A 21699-nucleotide genomic window follows, 5' to 3' on the forward strand; every position below is an offset into this window, starting at 1 on the left:
GTCTCACATTGCAAGATGGTGGAAGCAGAGAGAGAGAAAGACAGACTCTCTTCCTTTAGAGCCCTCAGAACCACGCCCCTGACCACCAATTTTAATCCATTCACTACTGCATGGTCCTACAATACAATCACCTCTTCAAGGCTCCACCTTTCAATTACCATAATAGTATTTCCCACCTTCTTAACAGTCACAGTGGGGCTGTTTCTAATACATAAAACTTAGGGGACACAATTCAAGCTTTAGGGAGTTTTAGGGGGACATAATTCAATCCACTACAAGGGGTTTAGGTTAGGCCTGGGGAAGAACTGTCCCCCAATGAACAGCGACGTGTTCCAAAATGGGAAGCCCTAGATTCCCGCTCCTGACAAGATCCCAGAGGGCACTGCCTGGGCCTCATGCCCTGACGCCAAGCCCCTTTCCACACACCCTGACTCCACTGGCCCAGCCTTGGGGATTTCCTGGCTAAGGAAATGGCCAGCCCGGCCCATCTGGGAAAGGCCAAGTGGCCTGAGGGTGGGGAGGGTGGCAGCTGGAGGAAGGCCAAGATCCTTGTGGCCAGACCGCGAAGCCCTGCTCCCCTCCAGCCTGGCCTGATGTCAGAGCCCCCTCCTGTGACATTCATGCAGGCTGGCTCCTCCCTCATGAGCCCCTCCCTAACCCAATCATCATTCATTCGCATGTTGTCCAACTTGCCTGGGTTCAGATCCCAGCTCTGCGCTTACCAGCAGTGGCAACCTACTTACCTCTCTGGGCCTCAGTTTTCCTATCTCGGAAGTGGGGGGAAGTGATGGTATCTGCAGCCTGTCAGCCTCCTCGTGAGGGTAAGCTGCGGTCTTAAACACAAAGCACCTAGGACGGTGCCTGACACAGGGCGCATCTTTCCTTATAGCACTTGAGGGGAGGTGGGGGCAATTCTGGGGGCTCCAGGATTGTTCTAATCCTTGGGTAATGGTTAACTAGAAGTCTACTTTATAATTATTATAATTTCATAATAATAACTTAAGCTGTGCAGTTTTCTGTATGTTTCACAATTTTTTTTAAAAAGTTTTTAAAATTCTCTCCTTTCCCCTAAGAAGTCTTTTATCTGTTCATCACCTCCTCCCTTCACCTCTGTTCATTCCCTTTTTGTTGTCAGTTTCTAAATCACCCAGTCACTTGCTCGTTTCATCCATGCCTTATCTCAGGACTGGCAGGTCAGCCAGTGAGAGTGCAGCCTTGTGACACCGAGGTCAAGGGTGCAGGTTCCCCTTACTGGCCAGCCACCAAAAAAGTTCACCTTCTCTCTCCTGACACAAGGGCTGGGCGCTGCTTGCACGGGCCTGGTGCTCCCAGCGTTTCCTGTCTGGCTCTCGCGGGAGCGTCCGGGGCCACAGGGGGCATGTGGGGAGGTGGCAGCATGGTGGCTCCAAGGCTGCTGGGCCGAGGCTGGCCAGGCAGTTGGGCAAGAGTGGAAAGACCCTGGAGGAGGGGACTGAGGCGCTGAGGCCGTGGGCTCTGCTTGCCGCGGCCCCCACCCTGCCCTGCCAGCCCCGGTGCGCGACCGATGGGGGCCTCCCCAGGCATGGGGCACCTAGGAAAGCCAGCCCCGGGGGCCTGCTCGCATCCATTATTCATCTTCACTTTGAATGCAAGTGACGCGTACCTGCAGGAGAGGGCCATGCACAGGTCTTATGCTGGTTTTCAGAAAGTGAACCCACTTGTGAGCTAGTGTCCTCCTGTCACTCCTGTCCCCTTCCCCACCCCACATGTCACCCTGGCTTCCAGCACCACACACGGCTTGGGTGATGTTGGAGTTTGGTAGAAACAGCACCATCCAGGACGGGTGCTTTGCCTCTGCCTTCTGTCTCTCAGCGTCGCGTCTGGAGGTTCAGCCATGTGTGTAGCAGCCCCTTGTCATCACTGAGCAGTGTCCATTGTGTCTGCTTATCCTTCTTGTGGGATGGTCCTAGATACATAAATGGAAATGACAGAGGAACGACTTGCAAGGCTAGTCACTCCCAGGGTGCTGCCCTCTGGGTTGGGAGAGGGGACAGTCATGACCAGAGGGGAGCAGGAGGCAGCAGGTGATGTGCCCTTTCTTGGCAAGGAAGAGAAGCACCTACCAAGCAAATTTTTCAGAGCAGAGAGAATGGGCCTTACACTTCTTAGACAACAAAATCAGGAACAACCTTGACCTTGACCTCATTGTGTTAGTCCTGAAATAGCACGTCTTAGCTCCCCCTCCGTCAGACCCTGACCCTCACCCCCAAAAGTCTAGGGGGTACCCATGGCTCAGACTGCTCTCGGTGCCATCTCCTTTGCTAGGGTCTCCCACGCTTGGACTCCGCAGATCTGGACTGCACGTCGGCCCTGCCCACTCTCCCTGAGCTCCAGCAAGGGCCAGGAGGTGCAACACAGGCCTGCCGGGGAGGCGGGGCCTGCGGCTAGACTGCCTGGGTCTCAGGTTGGCCACCTGTGAGCTTGGATGAGCTCTATAGCCTTGGAGCCTTTTGGGCTTTAGTAAGAGAGAGGGAGAGAGGCCCCAGTCTGTCCGCAGGCTCCTGACACCTCCTCATCTCTACATCCCAAATCCCCTTCTGCACAGAGCTGATGGTCCCATTTCACTCAGGAGGAAACTGAGTCAGCTCTGAGGAACGATTCGTTGATCAGGATTTGAACTCAGGTCTCACTCAAAGTCTGTGCTACATCTGTCCCAGCTGCCACCAGCCCTCAGCCACGCTCGCACGCCCAAGGATGTGCACCTAACCTGTGCACACGCTCCCACAGAGGTGCGCATCCATTCATCCCCTTCGTGAATTATAAAACCGCCATCAGATGTCTACAAGGGGCCACAGTGCTCCAGACCCCAGATGCAGGAGTGGGGCCAGAGCCCTTGACAAAACAGCCTGAGTCCCTGCTTTCATAGGACCCACATTCTGGTAAGGAGTGACATTGTAAAAAAAAAAGTTAAATTGCTCATCCATCTGTGATAAGTGAAAATAATAAGTAGATGATAAGTAGAAAAATAAAGCAGGAAGGGGAGACATGAAGATTGATATTTTATGTGAAGCTATCAAGGAAGGACCCTCAGAGGAGGTGACTTTCGAGCAGAGAAATGAGGAAGGGAGTTACAGATTAGTGGGGGAAGCCAGTCGAGAGGACCAGCAGGTGCAAAGGCCCTGAGGTGGGAGCAGCTCGGGCTGTTCAGGGAACAGCAGAGAGGCCAGTGCAGTTGGACCAGCAGGGCCAGCCAAGAGGAGAGAGTGAGAGATGACCCCCCAAACCCTGTGGGGCCTTATAGGCCACGGAGGATGAGGGCAAGTTGTCTCTGCACATATGTGTGTGTGTGGCTGCTCACGTCCACACCTTGTCAGCCTGAAGAGTGCCCAGAAACTGAAAGAAGAAGCAAAGCCCTTTCTGCACCCCCCCGCCTCCTCCCACCCCCCTGACCGACCGTGACAGAGGTCACTTCCTCTTTCCAGTACATTTAAGGCCCAGCCCGGGAGTGCCCTGGAGAAGTCGAGGCCGCACCACTGCCCAGCCATGGGGGACACCTTCATCCGCCACATCGCCCTCCTGGGCTTCGAGAAGCGCTTCGTCCCCAGCCAGCACTACGTGAGTAACCCAGGGACACCGTAGGAAGCCCAGCACTCAGGTCCAGTCCCCGCCCCTCCAGGGAGTCCTCCCTGAGCAGCTCAGTTGCAGGGGGTGGTCCTCCCCAGCAGAATGCCTGGCGACTGCAACTCTCTCTCTCAGCCGCCCATGGTGTCAGTTACATTAGAGTCAGATCTTCTCCAGTAGGGTGACATCATCACAGGGACCATAAAAGTACCCCCTCCTTCCTTGGGGGGCTGGAGAAATGCCTGCCCAGACATGGCCACCCCATCATGGACTCCCCCAAGCCCAGCAGAAGGTCAGAAAGGAACTCCACTTAGAAAATTGTATGGCACTTGTATGGAACATATAGTACTATGTGCTATGACCTTTCTCCTTTTTTCATAACTTTTAATTTTGAAGTAATTTCAAATTTACAGAAAGGTTGCCCCCCAAAGTACCAATAACTCCAATATTTCTTCACCCAGATTTTAATCCCCCCACCTCTCTGTCTCTCTCTCTCTCTCTCTGAATATAAATTTTCTAAATCATTTGTGAGTAAGTAGAAGACATTGTGTTTCTTTATCCTGAAATACTAGGTGGTGTCTATTTCTTAAAGTCAAGGACAGTCTCTCACATAACCTCAATGCACCTGTGTCAAAATCAGGAGATTAATATTGACAAAACACTACGATCCAAGCCACAGACTTTGTTTAGATTTCCCCAAGTATTCTATTTGTCCTCTCTAGTAAAAACTTTTTTCAGGTCCAGGATCCAATCCAGGATCAATTAGTCATCATATCCTTTAGCCTTCTTTAATCTGGGTCGATCCTGAGCAACTTTGACATTTTGCAGAGAGCAGGCCAGTCACCGTGCAGAGTGTCTGTGGAGCTAGGTTTGTCGGATGCTTCCTCACTGGGTTCAGTTGTGCACTGGGGCAGGGATGCCTCAGAGGGCATGCAGCGTTCTGATTGTGTCCTATCCGGTGGCACACAATTGTGACCTGCTCCAATACCGGAGATGTTAACTTTGATCCCTAGGTCGTGGGCATGTCTTCCAAGTTTCTCTACTGGAAAGTTATTATTTTTCCCTTTGTAATTAGTAACTAACTTTTGGGGAGATTCTTTGAAACTCTGTGACTCTCCTGTTGCTGATGACTCTTTCCTAAGTCAAATTAACACAACGAACACCAAAGAGTGATTTTTCAATGCCATCTTTCCTTCTGCATTTATTAATTAAAACTTTGCTGTAAGGGTCTTTCCTTCTCCATTATTTATTTGTTTACTTACGTCATTAGGGACACATGGATTTCTGTTTTATTCAGTGGGTTATAATCCATTACTATTGTGACTTATTTAATGCTTGGGTTGTCCCAGACTTGGCCAGTGGGAGCTGCTTCAAGCTGGGTTCTCTGCCCTTTTGACATGTCCCCTCATCCTTCTGGCTCATCTTGATTTCTGACACAAGATGTTGCAGGATTATTCTGCATATTCCAGCCCCAGCCCTGGATTTTCTAAGGATCCCTGGTTCTTTTGAGTGGGGAGAGACATTAGAACCCAAGATCTGGAAGTGAGGTGTGCTCATGGCTGCTGGGACATCACTGCTTATGTTCTTTCGGTGTGCACGCTGGGGGACATAGTAATTTCGTACGATTTTTTCCTTTCACCATTTGGTATTTGACTGTGAGAACCCTGGCTCCCAGCAAGGTCAGTAATTTACTGCTTTGCTCAATTCTACAATACACGTGAAATCGTTTCAGGATAACTACACCCACGCCATGACGAGTAACAGTCTGTGCTATTGTTTTTGTCTTTTTATCTTTGGACTGAGGGTAGGAAAAGTGCTGTAACTAAAACTTACTTGGATTATTTCTTTTCCATTTTTCTTTAATATGGTTATGTTACCAATTTGATATATGGTGAAGTTCGCTTGTTTGTCCCCAAGTTTGAGGTCTTAAAAAGGTCCTTGTTGATTTAATTTTATTTTTATCTTAACTTTTTTTGTGGCTGGCTGGTAGGGGGATCCGGATCCTTCACCTTGGTGTTAACAACACCAGCATCTAATCGACGGAGCTAACTGGCCAGCCAGTTTTATTTTTAAATGTGTGAAATATTAACATGCGTTCAAGCAGCAGAATTTGACAAAAAGGGCTGGCTGGTTAGCTCAATTGGTTAGCACACAGTCTTATAACACCAAGGCCGTGGGTTCGGATCCCCATACTGGCCAGCTGCCCAAAAAAAAAAAAAAAGAAAAGAAAAAACTTGGCCAAAAGATACAGTCAGAGACTTATTCTGGCATATCTTTCCTGTGCTTCTATTTGCAAAAATAAGTAGATATACGTATAAATATTTTCTTGTTTTTTTCTTCTTTACTACACATGGGTAATAAACAAGGTAGCAACGCATGTATGCTTTTTTTTTTTTTTTTCATTTTGCTATAATATCCGGGGATTCTCTCCAAATTAGATCGAGTCAGTCTCATTTTTTTACATCTGTGCAATATTCCATTGTGCACTATGCTGTTTTTTATTCAAAGGATCATTTAGATTGTTTTTACTATTTTGCAGTTGCCTAATTGTCCTGCATTTGTGTTGCTGTGAGTGAAGCTGCACACCTCTCCGTGTGTTTAAGGGCTACATATACATGTGCGCGTACACTACGAATTATCTGTCCGTGCCTTCTGCCCAATTTTCTATCAGACTTTTTGTCTTTTTCAAAATAAAAAAGTTCTTTACATATTAGGAAGAGTAACACTTTACCTGTGATAAATGCTACAAATGTTTTCTCCTGGTCTATCATTTGTCTTTTGGCTTTGCTTATGGTTTTATATGCAAAAGTTTAAAATTTTAAAAATGTATTTGGAATATCAACATTTTCTTGTATTGCCTTCAGGTTCTGAGCCAGTCAGAAGCCTTCCTACATGCCCACGCTGTGATCCCACGTTTCCTTCTGGCACTTGCATAATTTCATTTTCTACATTTAGATCTTGTCTATTTAAAGATTATTCTGGTGGATGGTGTAAGATATATTATCCAATTTTATTTCCCCAAAAGGCTACCAGTTGCCCCAACACCAGTGTCTAAAAACCCACCTCTCTTCCTGTGATTTGAGACACCACTTCAATCTTACCCTACATTTCCATTTCCAGGTACTTGGCTCTGTTTCTAGATTTTCTATTCTGTTCCATTGATCTTTTATTCATGCACTCGTACCACGCTGTTTTTAAAAAATTATTGCAGCAAAATATACATAACATAAAATTAACCATTTTAACCATTTTTAAGTGAGTAGTTACTGGCATTAAGTACATTCACTTTTTTTTTTTTTTTTGGCAACCATCACCACTATCCATCTCTAGAACTTTTTCAACATTACTAATGGAACCTCTGTACCCACTGAACAGTACCTCCTCATGTACCCTTCCCCAGCTCCAGGTAACCACCATTCTACCTTCTGAGTTTGTGGATTTGGCTGTTTTAGGCACCTCATATAAGCGGAATCCTACAACATTTGTCCTTTTATATCTGGCTTATTTCATCCATGTTGTAGCATGTGTCAGAATTTCCTTTCTTTTTAAGGCCGAATAATAGTCCATTGTATGGATATACCACATTGTGTTTATTCATTCATGTTGATAAATAACCCTTTGGTTATTGTGAATAATGATGCCACGAACACTGGTGTACAAATATCTGTTCAAGTCCCTGTTTTCAGTTCTTATGGGTATATACCCATGTATTAGTCCCTTTGTGATGCTTATAATAAAATAGTTAGAACTGGGTAGTTTATAAAGAAAATGAAATTTATTGCTTGAAGTTTCTGAGACTGGGAAGTCCAAAGTCCATCTGCTGGTGGCAACAGTGACCCAGGAGTCTCACATTGCAAGATGGTGGAAGCAGAAAGAGCAGAGAGAGCCAGGAAGACAGACTCCCTTCTTTTTTCAAAGCCCTCAGAACCACACCCTTGATGACCATTTTTAATCCAGTCACTACTGCAGGGTCCTACAATCCAATCACCTCTTCAAGGCTCCAACTTTCAATGACCATTAACAGGATTTCCCACCCTCTTAACAGTCACAGTGGGGGCCAAGTTTCCAATACATAAAACTCAAGGGACACAATTCAAGCTTCAGTGAATTTTGGGGGGACATAATTCAATCCACTATAACCCAGAAGTGGAATTGCTGGATCATATGGTAATTCTATGTTTAATTTTTTGAGGAGCTCTGTTTTCTATAGTGGCTGTACCATTTTAGATACCAACAAGCAACACACAAGGGTTCCAATTTCTCTACGTCTTCACCAATATTTGTTATTTTCTGGGGTTTTTTTGTTTGTTTTTTTACAGCTATCCTTTTTTTTTGGCAGCTAGCCAGTGCTGGGATCTGAACCCTTGACGTTGGTGCTATCAGCACCACGCTCTAACCAAGTGAGCCAACCAGCCAGCCCCTTCTTCTTCCTTTTAAATAGTTTTATTGACATATAATTTATATACCACATATGGTTTATGGTATACTTACAGAGATTTAAGTATGCCATAATCTAATTTTTAGAACATTTTACCTTCCCCAAAGAAACCTCATACCCATTAGTATCTATTCTTTTTACTCTCCAATATTTATTCTGAAAAATTTTCCAACCTGGATTCACCATTAATATTATTCTACATTGCTTTATCGTGTATCTATCCATCCATTTCATTTTGGGTGCATTTCAAAGTAAGTTGCAAACATCAGTACACTTTGTCCTAAATACTTCAGCATGCATATCATTCAGCATGAGTTCAGAATTTGCTTATAGTTTTTTCTCTTTCGATGCAAAATTTACATAGAATGAAATCCATACTCTTAGAGATACATTGGCTGGGTTTTGATAGTGCTATCTCTACATGACCCCAGAACATTCCTTCATGCCCCGGTCGTCTCCCCTGCCTCAGAAGGATTCACTGTTATGATTTTTTTCCACCTCAAATTAGCTTTGCTTGCTCTAGAATGTCATAGATGTGGGGTTGTCTTGAGTGTGGCCTTTGTATGTGTCTTCTCTCAGCCGGCACGGTGCTTTCGAGATCCATCCATGCTGTTGCGTGTATCAGTGATTTGTTCCTTTAGGTGGCTGACTGGTATTCTCCTAGCTGTTTTTGCTTATTTTTCCTCACTGAATTCTTTTTAAAAAATATGTAATGGCTCGTAAAAGCTTTATTGAGATATAATTCACATGCCATACAATTCACTTCTGTAAAGTGTACAATTCAGTGGTTTTTAGTATATTCACAGAGTTGTACAACTATCTCCACAATCAGTTTGGGACATTTTTGTCACACCTCCCTCCAAAAGAAACCCTGTTCCCATTAGCAGTCACTCCACATCCCCCCAGCCCTAAGCAACTACTAATCTACTATAGAGTAGTCGATTCCCTAACAGATATAGATTTCCCTATTCTGGACATTTCATATAAATGAAATTATACAACGTCTTGCTAAGCTCTCATATTGTTTGAGCCCAGCCCTTTCTATTTCTTCCTTCATGTGATGCTTATGTGTGCCGTAGGAATGAGGTCCTACTTTTATCTCTGATTTGTAGATGAGGAATTTGAGTTAGTTTGAGAGAAGCTGACCGTCTTGTCCTAGGTCCCAAAGCTGGAGAACGTTGGCTCCTGGGTCCGTGATGTTTGTGTCCTTTCTGTGGCCCAGGCTGTGCCAATGATCTCCTTCAGCCGGATCCTCTGAGCTGCCACCAAGGGGTGAGGGGTGGGGGTGGCCCAGGTGCACGGAAGGCACCCTTGGAAGCTGAATGAGGTCCCCCTGCCCTGGCCTCCCCCCAGGTGTACATGTTCTTGGTAAAGTGGCAGGACCTGTCCGAGAAGCTGGTCTACCGGCGGTTCACCGAGATCTACGAGTTCCACGTGAGTGTGCGGGGGGGGGGGGGGACTGCCTGCCCCACTCTGCCGTGTAGGAAGGGACCTGCCAGGTGGTCGTCGGGAGCTGCAGAACCCGGGATCCCCCCAGTCCACAGTTAAAGGGGGCATATTTTTTCACTTTAAAAGCATTTTTACCAAAAGTATATTTTTATTGTGCTAAAATATTCGTAATATAAAGTTTATACTTTCACCATCTGTAGGTCTGCAGTTCAGTGCAGTTCACGGTGTCGTGCCGCCATTACCACTAGCCATTCCCAGAATTTTTCATCGTGCCCCGCAGGAAGTCTGTGCCATTCAACACTAGCTCAAGGGGACATTCTGAAGGGGTGGGCTTGCCCTGTTGCTGCAGAGAACCGCCTGGCCAGTGTCACCACTGAGGTCCCAATCCCAGGAGTGTGTTCTTTTTTTTTTTTTTTTTGTCTTTTATCTTTTTCTGTGTCCGGCAATGGATCGCATCCCTCAGTGTTGCCCCCGTACCGGACCGGGGACCAGCAACGGGATCACAACCCTCGGTGTTGCTCCCGCGCCTCGCTCAGCCAGTGAGCGGGAACCGGTCTGTATGTGGGATCTGAACCCTCGGGCGGGAGCGCCGCCGCGCTTCCCAAGCGGCGCACTATCCAGTGCGCCACCGGGCCGGCCCACCAGGAGTGTGTTCTTTAACTGATGGTCACCACCCCTCATGTATCAAAAGGAGGGTTGACAGTCCTGACACCCAAGAAAGCAGGTCCTCTTGCTTTTCGGGTGCCTGCTGTCATCAAGGCTCACGGGAGCGAATCCCAACAGCTCTAAAAGGGAGGGCCCCCAATGCCAGTGACCGGCTGAACAGAACTGGAGATGGTCATCAAGGGGTTGTGTTACACGGGCCATGGCTGCTGGGTCCTGGTCTGAGACAGGGTCAGGTTGGTGGTGGGTCCACCAGAGCCAGATGGGTCCCCCAAAGACCCACCTCTACAAGCAAGGCCCTGCTTAACACAATGAACAGAGTCTGCAACCATGGGGGCTCTGCACCCACCTGGGATGAGAAATTTAAACTGAAGTGCAAATGAGCCCTGCATACCCAACACCCAGAATTCACAATTGGTGGCACTGGGCTGTTTGCTTCAAGGCTTTTTTAAAGAAAGGCTGGCCAGTGAGCTCAGTCGGTTACAGCGCCATGCTGATAACGCCAGGTCCAGAGTTCCATCCCTGCAATGGCCAGTGGCAAACAGACAAACAAACACCAACATTACAAACAGAACTCGAAGGCTGCCTTTATCCCACACACCTGTCCCAGTTCCTACCCTTGGATGACCACACACACACACACACACACGCACACACACACACACGGTGAGTCCAAGGACAGCTAGTAATGTGTGTGACGTCCTTGGCACCTGTCCGTGTGGCTCGGTCTCACCTCTTTAAACTGGTCTAGGTTATTCCGCGGTAGGCTCAGCCTATGTTGATGGTGGGCTCATTCACTTACTGAGCGAGCTCCTTCCAGTGGGTGAGCAGAAGGCAGCCAAGGGGTAAAAGCAGATGCGAACCCTCACCATTACCTCAATGAGAACTGAGGAGAGAGGGGCCGGCCCGGTGGCGCACTGGAGAGTGCGGCTCCCGCCGAGGGTTCGGATCCCACATACAGACCGGTTCCCGCTCACTGGCTGAGCGCGGTGCGGGCGCAACACCGAGGGTTGCGATCCTGTTACCGGTCAGTAAAAAAGACAAAAAGGAAAAAAAAAAAAAAACTGAGGAGAGAACAAAGCAGGGACAGGCTCAGGGGTGTGAGGAGGGTGAGAGGGTGACTGTCAAGGCAGTTGTCAGGAAAGGCCTGGCCGAGGGGGCGAGCCGAGCACAGACCTGCCGGAGTAGCGAGCAGAGAGCGCTGTTGATCTATGTGAGCACAGAACGGGAACAGCAGGAGCCCCGAGCAGAGTGGCCGCGGGCAAGAGTGGCCGCAGAAGAGGGCAGCGAGGTGGCCGGGGCAGGTCCGCAATGAGCTGGCAGCCAGGAGGGCGCCGAGCAGAGGAGGGACAGGCTCCGACGTGGGTGTTAGGAGGAGCCCTCTGGCTGCGGGGTCGAGGACAGACACGGGTGTGGGGAGAGACGTAGGGAGGCCGCTGTAACCCAGGGCTGGGGGTGGCTCTGCCCATGGTGGTGGCAGTGGGGGACTTGACGTGGAGGGGGCAGAGAGACAGAGGAATCAAGGATACCACCAAAGAAGTTTCTAGCACGAGGGATAGGTTGTTTCCAATTATGTGTTTCTACAGAGTTGTAATAACGAATATTTCTTCCCATCTTCTTTTCTCTTTATGTCTAGAAAGCCTTAAAAGAAATGTTTCCTATCGAGGCAGGGGAAATCAGCCCAGAGAACAGGATCATCCCGCACCTCCCAGGTGAGGAGCGGGGCTGAGTCACCTGGGCCGGGTCACCTGTCCCGGGTTCCACCACCTGCCCTGCAAGCAGCCCCGCTGCACACTCCCACCCCTCTCAGCCTCGGGTGCTCGGGAAGGTGCTCACGGCCCCTCTGCGCCCCTCCCTGGCCCGACAGCTCCCAGGTGGTTTGACGGGCAGCGGGCCGCCGAGAGCCGCCAGGGCACGCTCACCGAGTACTGCGGCGCGCTCATGGCGCTGCCCGTGAAGATCTCCCGCTGCCCCCACCTGCTCAACTTCTTCAAGGTGCGCCCCGACGACCTCAAGCTGCCCACGGACAGCCAGTGAGTGGCCTCCTCCTCCCAGCAGGCAGGAGAGGGCAGCAGGCGGGACCTCCCCACTTTACAGATGAGGGGACTGAAACTCAGAGAGGGAAAGAGACTCGGCCAAAGTCACACAGCTGGCCCAAGAAGGAGGCAGGACTCCAACTCTGGCCTGTGTGATCTGGCCCGTGCAACCCAGCCAAGTCTCCATGTGGACTCCTCTGAGCCTCACGGTGCAGGGGAAGGCACTCCAGGCCGGGGATCCGAAGTCCTGGGGCCTCATCCTGACCTTGTGACCGCCTGGCCCAGTGACCTGGAGCTGGTCAGGGCCGCCCTCTGAATGCAGGTTCCCCGTGGGTAATGGGTGGAGATGGCCAGATGCCATAGTGGTTGCCATGCAGGGCCCCCAGAGGATAGGGGGTCGGTGCTCCTGCCAACTGCTGAGCAGGTCTCGTGCCCCTGCCCTGGGGTCTCCCACACCCAGGTCCCTGTATGCAGGGCATCTAAGAGGCTGAGTGAGCTCCAGGCAGGCCGGGCAAGCCCTCTCTCTGACTCTCTCTGGCCCCTGAAGTCGCGGGGGAGATCTGTCCCTCACCAAGGCACCCAGGCTGCCAGGATAGCAGCATCGCTCCAGCAAGTGCTTACGGACCCTTGAATTGCCCCGGTCCAAGGAAGGTGATGGGAATGACCCCCATGTGATCCCTCCATGGTCCACCCCCACGGCCTGCTCTCTCGAGGCTCCAGAAGGAAAGAGATGGCCCATGAACTGACACGCACCTTCCCCAGGCCTAGGGCCTCGCTTCATCTGGCTGGAGCAGGAGGCCCATGCACTCTCTGCAGGGTCTGCGGGAGGCTGGGGCTGTGTCCTCCTCATGCCCGTCCCTCGGGCTGGCCGAGCAGAGGCCCCGGTCATTCCCCCAAGCCCCTTCCTTGCCAGCTCCATTGCTACCTTCTCTCAGTAGTGGCCCCATTTCCCCTGGGAAGTTGTTCTGTAGGTCTAATCAGCAGGAAGCTGAGTATCTGACCCAGACTGTTCGTTCTCTCCTCAGGCTGAAAAAGCCGGAAACATACCTGATGCCCAAAGATGGCAAGAGTAACGTGACAGGTGAGAGGGCCAGTGCGGCCGGGGGCAGGGGCACCCTCAGGGGATTGTCAACACGGCCAGCAACTCAGAGCTTGGGGTGGACAGGGATGAGGGCAGGAGGTGTAAGTAGGCTGGGAAGGCTCTTGGATGCTGTATTAGTCTGTTTTCATGTTGCTCTAACAGAACACCTGAAAGTGGGTAATTCATAAAAACTTTATTTGGCTCACGATTCTGAGACAGCTGCATCTGGCACAGGCCTCAGGCTGCTTCTACTCATGGCAGAAAGTGGCAGGCAGCAAGATCAGGTGCAAGATCACATGGTGAGGGGAAGCAAGAGAGGGCGGGAGGGGAGGTGCCAGGCTCCTTTAACAACCGCCTCTTGCGGGAACTAACAGAGCGAGAACTCAATACCACCACCCCAGGGAGGGTGTTAGTCCATTCAAGACCCAAAACCTCCCAACCCTGCCACACTGGGGATCAGACTGCAACACGAGCTTTGGGGGACAACATGTCCAAACTATATTAGTTGCCCACTGAAGAGCTGGGTATTTGGGGGTCACGAGAATAACAAGGGCACCTTGCAGGTGGCTGTGTTGCCCAGCACAGATCCTGGCTCCCGGCCTGGGGATGTTTGTGGCTGAATGAATGAACAGGTTTTGAGGGCTAAGATGACCTTCAGAGGTGACACAGGGGCATGACAGTTTCTCTTGTTTATTGCACAGTGGTTGCTAATAATGACACCTCACATTTATCTTGCACTTACTCTGTGCTGGGCATTATTTTAAATGTATTAACTGCCGCAACCATCTCTATAGCAGTATGAAATATTAAATGTATTAACTGCTGCAATCATCTCTACAGCAATATGAAATAGGTACGCTGTGCTGTTATCCCCATTTTACAGCCGAGCACACTGAGACTTGATGTAAGTTGAGACTCTTGCCCAAGGTCACACAGCTGCTAAGTGCTGGAGCAGGATTTGAACCAGTCAGCATGACATCCAGACAAGTGCTCTGGGTTTTCTGAGTGTGGCCCAGAGACAGCAGTATGCCAGTTGGCCGGAGCTGCCTTAACAAAGTACCACAGGCTGGGTGGCCCAAACAACAGAAGTGTGAGCTCTCACAGTTCTGGAGGCTGGAAGTCCAAGATCAAGGTGCCAGCAGGCCAGTTTCTCCTGCGGCCTCTCTGCTTGGCCTGCAGGCAGCTGCCTTCCTGCTGTCCTCACAGAGCCTTTCCCCTTCTTATAAGGACACCAGGCCTATTGGATTAGGGCCTCTCCCTTATGACCTCATTTTAACTTAATTACCTCTTAGAAGATCCTGTCTTCAAATACAGTCATATTCTCAGGGTCCGTGGGATAGAGCTTCAGCGTGTGAGGTTTGGGCTCAGAATACAGCCCAGAACAGGGAGCTTCGGCATCACTTGGGGGTGGGTTCAAAAGGCAGACTCAGGTCTCACCACAGACCCCCCCGAATCAGGATCTGCATTTTATCAAGTTCTGCAGGGGATTCCCGTGCACGTCAAATGAGAACGGGGATGTGTGTGAAGCCAGGGCCAGGGTCTGGTTGTGCGAGGCGCTCAGTAAATGCAGGGCTGCAAAGACCACCTTGTCTTTGCTGCTTTCCAGTTTGCAGGGCGCGGCCACCCCAGTGAGCCTGGAGCTGGGTGGGGTGGAAGGCCAGCATCTGTGGGGTGGCCCACTCACCCTGCCCTCCCTCTGCCCCAGACATCACGGGCCCCATCATCCTGCAGACCTACCGTGCCATCGCCGACTACGAGAAGAGCTCGGGCTCAGAGATGTCCCTGGCTATGGGCGATGTGGTGGATGTCGTGGAGAAGAATGAGAACGGTCAGGCCTCCCCACCCTGCCTTCTTCCCCAGGCGCGCAGGGACCCACAGCCACAAGCCCCCGCCGAGGCTCAGGCAGCCCAGAGCCTCCTTGTGGCTTGGCCCTCTGGGGGGCGCAGGCTCCTTCAGAGGCCCTGGATGTCCTCTCACACTGAGGGTCGCCCTTCCCTCTGAGTGCCCCCCGGGGTGTCTATGTGTGTCCCACACCAGGACTGTGTGTGTGCAAATGCACTGCTCGTGGGCGTGCGACTCCCCTGTATGAGGGGCTCAGAGACAGAATTCATGCGCATGTGTGTGATGGTGGTGTCCAGTGTAGTGAAGGGGACCTTTCTGAGTCTGAGCACTGGGAGTCTGTTTGTCTGTGTCCAAGTGTCCTGCCAGGCCCCACCCCTCATTTTCCTCCCCACACCTGGCACAGGCTGGTGGTTCTGCCAAAGGAAGGCCACGCGCGGTTGGGTCCCGGCATCCTTCTTGGAGCCCCTGGACAGTCCCGACGAGTCGGAGGACCCGGAGCCCAACTATGCAGGTGCCCCCTGCCCTCCAAGGCCATAGAGGTGTGGGAGGAAGGGGGAGGAGGGACCCAGGGATATTGAGAAGCCAGAGCGACTGTTTTGGGGTCTGGCCTGGTTGCCGGCTGGGCAGAGGGAACATCAGGGCTGAGGCCCCCTGGTCTCTGGTTTGGTGGCCCTGGTAGGTCTTGATGCCCTGGGGGAGGACAGGAAAGCTGGAGGTGGAGCAGAAGGTGTGGGATGGGGAGGAGGTCTGCCTGGGGCACGTGGTGGCTGTTGGCATGGGGCCAGGTCTAGTGGGAAGCTGATTGATCAGCAGACCTGAGGCTCAGGAAGGAGGGCTGCCTGGAGGTGGGGCATCATCACTGCCCAGAGGGGGAAATCTGGCAGCCCCAGGGCTAGATGGGGCCTGTGCTGAATTTGAAAAAAACTGAATTTGGTTGCCCATATTTTAAAATTGAGTGATTTCACCATTTTGTGTGGATTTATGGCTCCTCTCTAAAAACTGAAGAAGACATGCAGCGCCCCCATGCCAATAGCTGGCTGGAGTGGAGTGGCTCCTGATGCCACGTGGATGGGTGCCCCTCCCTCCCACTTCACACCCCCCCGCCCCCCCCCCCCCCCATGTAGGTGCTCGGCCTGTGGTTACGGGAGCTTCTGGTCCCTGGTGTGGATGGCAATGGCTAGGAGTGGGCAGCTCACCCAGGTGTAGTGGGCAGAGGCAGAAGTCCCGAGTGTGCCCAGGAGTGGGTGGCAGGAGGAACCTGCAGAGGAAGACCAAGGGGAAGCAGGAGGGGGGGCGAGGAGAGCCAGAGGAGGCGGTCATGGGTCTGGGTGGGTCTGAGCAACTGGAGGAAACCCAGGCTGAGAGGAGGGGTGGTGAGCCCTGTACTGGAAAGACCCTCACACCGTGCCCTGTATTCTACTGTGGACCAGGCGAGCCCTATGTCACCATCAAATCCTACACTGCCGTGGAGGAGGATGAGGTGTCCCTGCCTGAAGGTGAAACTATAGAGGTCATTCATAAGCTCCTGGATGGCTGGTGGGTCATCAGGTAGGAGAGCCCCTCGCCACCCACCTGAGAGTCAGCCTCAGCCAGGGCGGGATGCATTTGGGCTCTGGGCCGACGTGGCTGTATGACTCTGGGTAAGCCACTGCCCCTCTGTGGGCTCAATTTCCATCTCAGTAGCAGGGGAGTGGTGAGCCCACCCTGCCCATCTTGTGGGCCTCAGTGTCTTGGTCCAAGTGGGTGCATTTTTCCTTTGTGACTTAGAGTCTCTTCCTGATCATGCCCTCTGTTATTCCCTCTCCAGCAACACAGTGAATCGTTGTATGAATTACTACTCTGAAAACTGGTAGAGCAGACCATACCATCCCTTTTCCTTTCAAAAGTGTCTTTGCAATTCCCATCTGTTATTTCTCCAAATGAATGTAGGAATGCTAATTACTTTTTTCTGGTTCTGGGAAAAACAGAATCATAGGGGCTTGCTGAACCATTTCATTGGAGTGAAGGGGCCTCCCAGGTCATTGACTGCATTCTCAGAGCCCTGGGCCACAGGGTGGCTCTGGCCCCCAGCAAGCTTGTCCTGGGGCTGTGGCCACAACACACATACCCCTAGCATGCCCTGGGCTGGCGAGTTTTGAGGCAGCATTTCTTTTAGACCCACACTCAGTTAATCCTCATCATGACTGCCCCCCTCCCAATCTTCTTGTGATTCTCCCACTAGCCAGGAAGAATTAGAGTTTTACCATGTGAAGTTTGTATTATGCAAAGTTTTTTTTTTCTAACTCCCAAATATAGTATTGAGAATGAAAATGAAAATCTTTTCAACAAATGGTGCTGGAACAGCTGGATAGGCAAATGAAAAAAACAAAAACAAAAACAAAAACACAGACCCCTACCTCACACTGTACAGAAACATGTATTTCTGGTGGATCACAGGTTTTGGAAGAAATAACAGAAAAACCTGGTGACTTGGGAGTAGGCAAAGGTTCTTAGGACACAGAAGGCAATCAGCATAAATGAAAAAACTGACAAATATAATCTTGCAGATGTCCTATAGCAAGACCTGGGGAGACCTGGATCTGCTAACTTCCTCCCCCTGCCCAGGCTTTGAAAGGAGAGCTGGCTGGGAGGGTCTGTGTTGAACAGATGAGGAGATTGATGCCCACCGGGGCAGGGTCTGGTTGTTTGCAACCTCTCAGCCTGCCTTGACCCCAACTGTTGAGAGGGAGCCCCCCCCCACCCCCAGACGACTTCCCCAGCCTCAGGGGCTGCCTCTGTTGCAGGAAAGATGACGTCACAGGCTACTTCCCGTCCATGTACTTGCAAAAGTCGGGGCAGGACCTGACCCAGGCCCAACACCAGATCAAGGGCCGAGGGGCGCCGCCCCGCAGGTGAGCGTGGGTCCCCGGGGCCGGGCGGGGTTGCGGGGGCAAAGATGCCGATGCCCAGGGCTTCCTGAGGAGGGGCAGGCGGAAGGCCGGCGAGGGGCGGGGGACATGTGCTTGGGCCCTGCGGCAGGACAGGGGCCGTGTCGGTGAAGGGGACAGCAGCCGCCCCAACCCGCCGCCCCCCAGTTCCTCGGGCTAGTCTTTGGATCCCAGGGGCGCCCATCCCAGGCCCGCTGGGCAGAGACTCGGGTGCGGTGGGGGCGCTGGGGCTGTGACGACGCCCCCTACCCGCTGGGCCAGGTCGTCCATCCGCAACGCGCACAGCATCCACCAGCGGTCGCGGAAGCGACTCAGCCAGGACACCTATCGCCGCAACAGCGTCCGTTTCTTGCAGCAGCGTCGCCGCCAGATGCGGCCGGGGAAGCAGAGCCCTGGGAGCCCGCTGCGTGAGTGCAGGCCGGGGCGGGGCGGAGCCTGGAGGGCGGAGTCAAAGGAGAGGAGGGGCGGGGCCTGGAGGGCGGAGCCAAAGGAGAGGAGGGGCGGGGCCTGGAGGGCGGAGCCAAAGGAGAGGCGGGGCCGAGGCCGTCAGGCCGCGCCAGGGACTCTGACCGCGTTCCCTCGTCCGCCAGTCGAGGAGTCGCAGACGCAGCGTACGAAGCCGCAGCCCGCCGTGCCCCCGCGGCCCAGCGCCGACCTCATCCTGCACCGCTGCAGCGAGAGCACCAAGCGGAAGCTGGCGTCCTCCATCTGAGGCAGGAGCGCCGCCCCCGGAGAGTGCCCCAACCCCTCCGCCATCTCCTGGCCCTATCCCTGTATATATTTGTATATAGCCTGCTGTCTGGACGCCAAGGACAGCCCCGGGCCCCCGCCCCACATGGCTACCCGCCACCCTCAGTAAACACTGCTTGTAGTGGACAGGGACTATGCAGAAACGCAGTGCGGATAGGACTCCGCCCTAGTGGTATTTCTCGAATAAGGACCAGGGTTGTGAGAGCTGCTGGGGGGGAATTGCAAGAGCTGAGGTGCGATTGCATAATGTCTTGGCCAAGAACACGTTTGCACAAGTCCAAGTGCAAGAGGAAATCCAGGCCCTCCACTGACCGTTCGTCTGGACGGAAGCCGCCTGCCTGAACTCTGGCCTTACTGCAGAAGAGTCTTGAAGATAGACGGGTTTAACAGGCCAGCCCTGTCTCATGATAGGAGATGAGCTGCAGTCCAGGGTTAGGAAGGACAAAAAAGTTTGCAATTTAGATATGGGGGTCCTCTGATTATTCACTGAGACCCTGCCCCACTTAAGAGGTTGTACCAGAAAGAAACATTCACTGATGAACAGATCCTCACCACTTACCCTAGAGATGCTGCCAGCCTGTGGCCTCAAAGTCTTTGCGGGTGGGTCTCTCCTAAACCACAAAGACAGTAGGGTACAAAGTGGAGCTGCAAACCTTGCAAAAGATGCAGCTTGTCATGAAGGCCATGACGGGCCTGGAGAGCTGCTCCTCCTGCATGGGAAATGGCTGTGTGAAGATGGATAAGGCCGGTCCCCTTAGAGATGTGCTTTTCAAGAGAGTAATTTGACCATCGAAGGATTGAAAGAGGCCTTGAAACCACTGGAGCCCTTACCTACCTAGTTTTGCATTTTTGCAGACCCTTGTTTTCTGGAAAAGTCCAGCATCAAGGGTTATCATAAAAAGCTGTGGAGAAATTAACCACCAAACCCAATCCCTCTGTTTGTTCAGTTGCAATTATAACCTTTTTATTAAATACATTATAAAATACTTATTTTCATAATTTTTATTTTTTCCAAGCTGTAGTTCTGATCAAATGTTTTTCCGTGTTTGTTCTATATGTATTTCTGGTTGCCTTGAAGTGGCCTTGTGCCGGCAGTACTGGGGAAGAGGCCTTGAGGTGGGTGTGCATGTGGTCAGGCAGACGTGCTGTAGTCCTGCCACCTGCAGACATGCGTGAGAGGAGGGGGGTGGGTGTGCCTGGAGATGCCAGCTCTGAAGAAAGGCTGCAGTCTGTTCAGCTAACAATTTTCTTGAGACCAGGCATAGTGCTGGGCTTGTCACATCATCTCTACTTCTGACAACCCTGTCAGGCAGGTATTTTACAAATGAGAAAACCGAAGTCCTGGGAATGTAGGTGATTTGCTTAACGTAACATGGCAAGAAGATGGTAGAGCTGGGAGGTGAAGCCAGGCTCTTTTTTGATTCCAAAGCGCTACTGGGTCCAGTACATTGCCTGACCCCGCAGAGCACATGAACTGCAGGGCAGGCCTGGTGGCAGGGGTGTCTGAGGTATGCTCAGAGGAGGGAGTGTGTGCACACAGGTGCATGCCAGGCTAAGGGCGAGGTGCATCTGGCTTCCAGGGCCCTCTGCAGACCCTAGTGTCCCTGGGGACTGTGTTGGTGGACTGACCAGCCTTTTCTTCTGCCCATCCTGGGATGGGGAAACAGGGCCTTGGGACAGATACAGGATATTCCCTACCCCAGGGAACTGAGAGACCCACCAAATCCAGCCCCCAGCTCCTGACCTGGTTCCTTCCCCATCTCCACCTTTAAGTGTTCCCATCTGCAGATATCCCATCATCATGACTACTGAAAACCACCTCCACTCATTCCCTCCTTTCCCACAATCTTAGCTTAGTGACATGAGTGACATGAGTGACAGTGCTGATCAACAGGCAGTGTTCCCCAAGCCATTCTGGTCCCAAGACACATTCCAACGTAAAGAAGGAATCTCAAGGCCTTAGGAGTTGGTTCAAAGCAGAATAGTCTCATGAATGGTCCAGTCAACAGAAGGCAGCTTAGGCTGAGCCCTGCTGTCCTCTCTCTGTCATCCAATGGACTAACCACCAGGGAGCCACACACATGACAGGTGATGAGCTCAGAGGCTGCATGACACATGCTAGGTCTCCACGTTAGGCATGTTGGAGGCTTAGAAATAAAGAACGTGGACATTGGAATCACGCAGATCCAGGTTTGAATCCTGACTCCTCTACTGGCTGTGTGACCTCAGGCAAGCCACTCAACTACTCTGAGCCCCAGTTGCCTGTGTATAAATTAGGGGGTTGATCTTTTTCTGTCACCTGGCCACACCTCTGATATATGATGTCATTATCCACACAGGTACATCAGGAGCTGGTCCTCCCACCAGCCCCATTATAAATCAGTCCATTCTGGATTCCTTCTTCAGGAAGTGAGCCTCTGAGCTCACTGGACAGAAACTGCCTGGGTGGGGACACTTCCCCAGTGTCTGAGGATAGGCACTTGGGCTCCAGCTGGGGCTGGCACCTTGTGCAGGTCACAGCAGCCCGGAGGCTGGTCTCTCCTCCTGCGCCTCCCTTCATTTGTATCAAAGCCCCTCTCTCACTGCTTCCTAAGGTGCGCCCCCATGCTGGGATCCTCAGCCTTCTTCCGCTCTGGTCACATTAATTCCCCCCAATCTGGAAAGTGTTCACAATTTTGGGTCACTAATTCCAGTGACTAGTAGAGATTAAGAACACAGATATAAGTGCCTTCAAATGACAACCCTCCGGGGGGAAAATGCTATGCAGGAAAGGACACTAGATCAACAGACGAAACTGGAGTAGGAACAGTAAACTACATAAGGGTATTGCATCAATGTTCGATTTACTGAAGTTGGTAACTGAATCATGGTGATGTAACAGAATATCCCTATTCTCAGAAAATGCTCCCTGAA

General features: G+C 51.6%; 1 protein-coding gene across 1 annotated transcript; it reads left to right on the forward strand.

Annotated features, from left to right (window-relative positions):
• The first annotated feature begins 3452 nt into the window (after positions 1–3452).
• NCF1 (neutrophil cytosolic factor 1) lies at positions 3453–19776 on the forward strand. The gene is made up of 11 exons (XM_008570790.1): positions 3453–3594; positions 9392–9472; positions 11787–11862; positions 12018–12183; positions 13212–13267; positions 14973–15095; positions 15513–15620; positions 16540–16657; positions 17893–18000; positions 18298–18443; positions 18627–19776. The coding sequence occupies exons 1-11, from the start codon at positions 3523–3525 to the stop codon at positions 18746–18748; spliced, it is 1176 nt and encodes a 391-aa protein (XP_008569012.1). The 5' UTR covers positions 3453–3522; the 3' UTR covers positions 18749–19776.
• Positions 19777–21699: the final 1923 nt, after the last annotated feature.

Source organism: Galeopterus variegatus, unplaced genomic scaffold (genome assembly GCF_000696425.1).
Source record: "Galeopterus variegatus unplaced genomic scaffold, G_variegatus-3.0.2 Scaffold631, whole genome shotgun sequence".
Taxonomy (NCBI): Eukaryota; Metazoa; Chordata; class Mammalia; order Dermoptera; family Cynocephalidae; genus Galeopterus; species Galeopterus variegatus.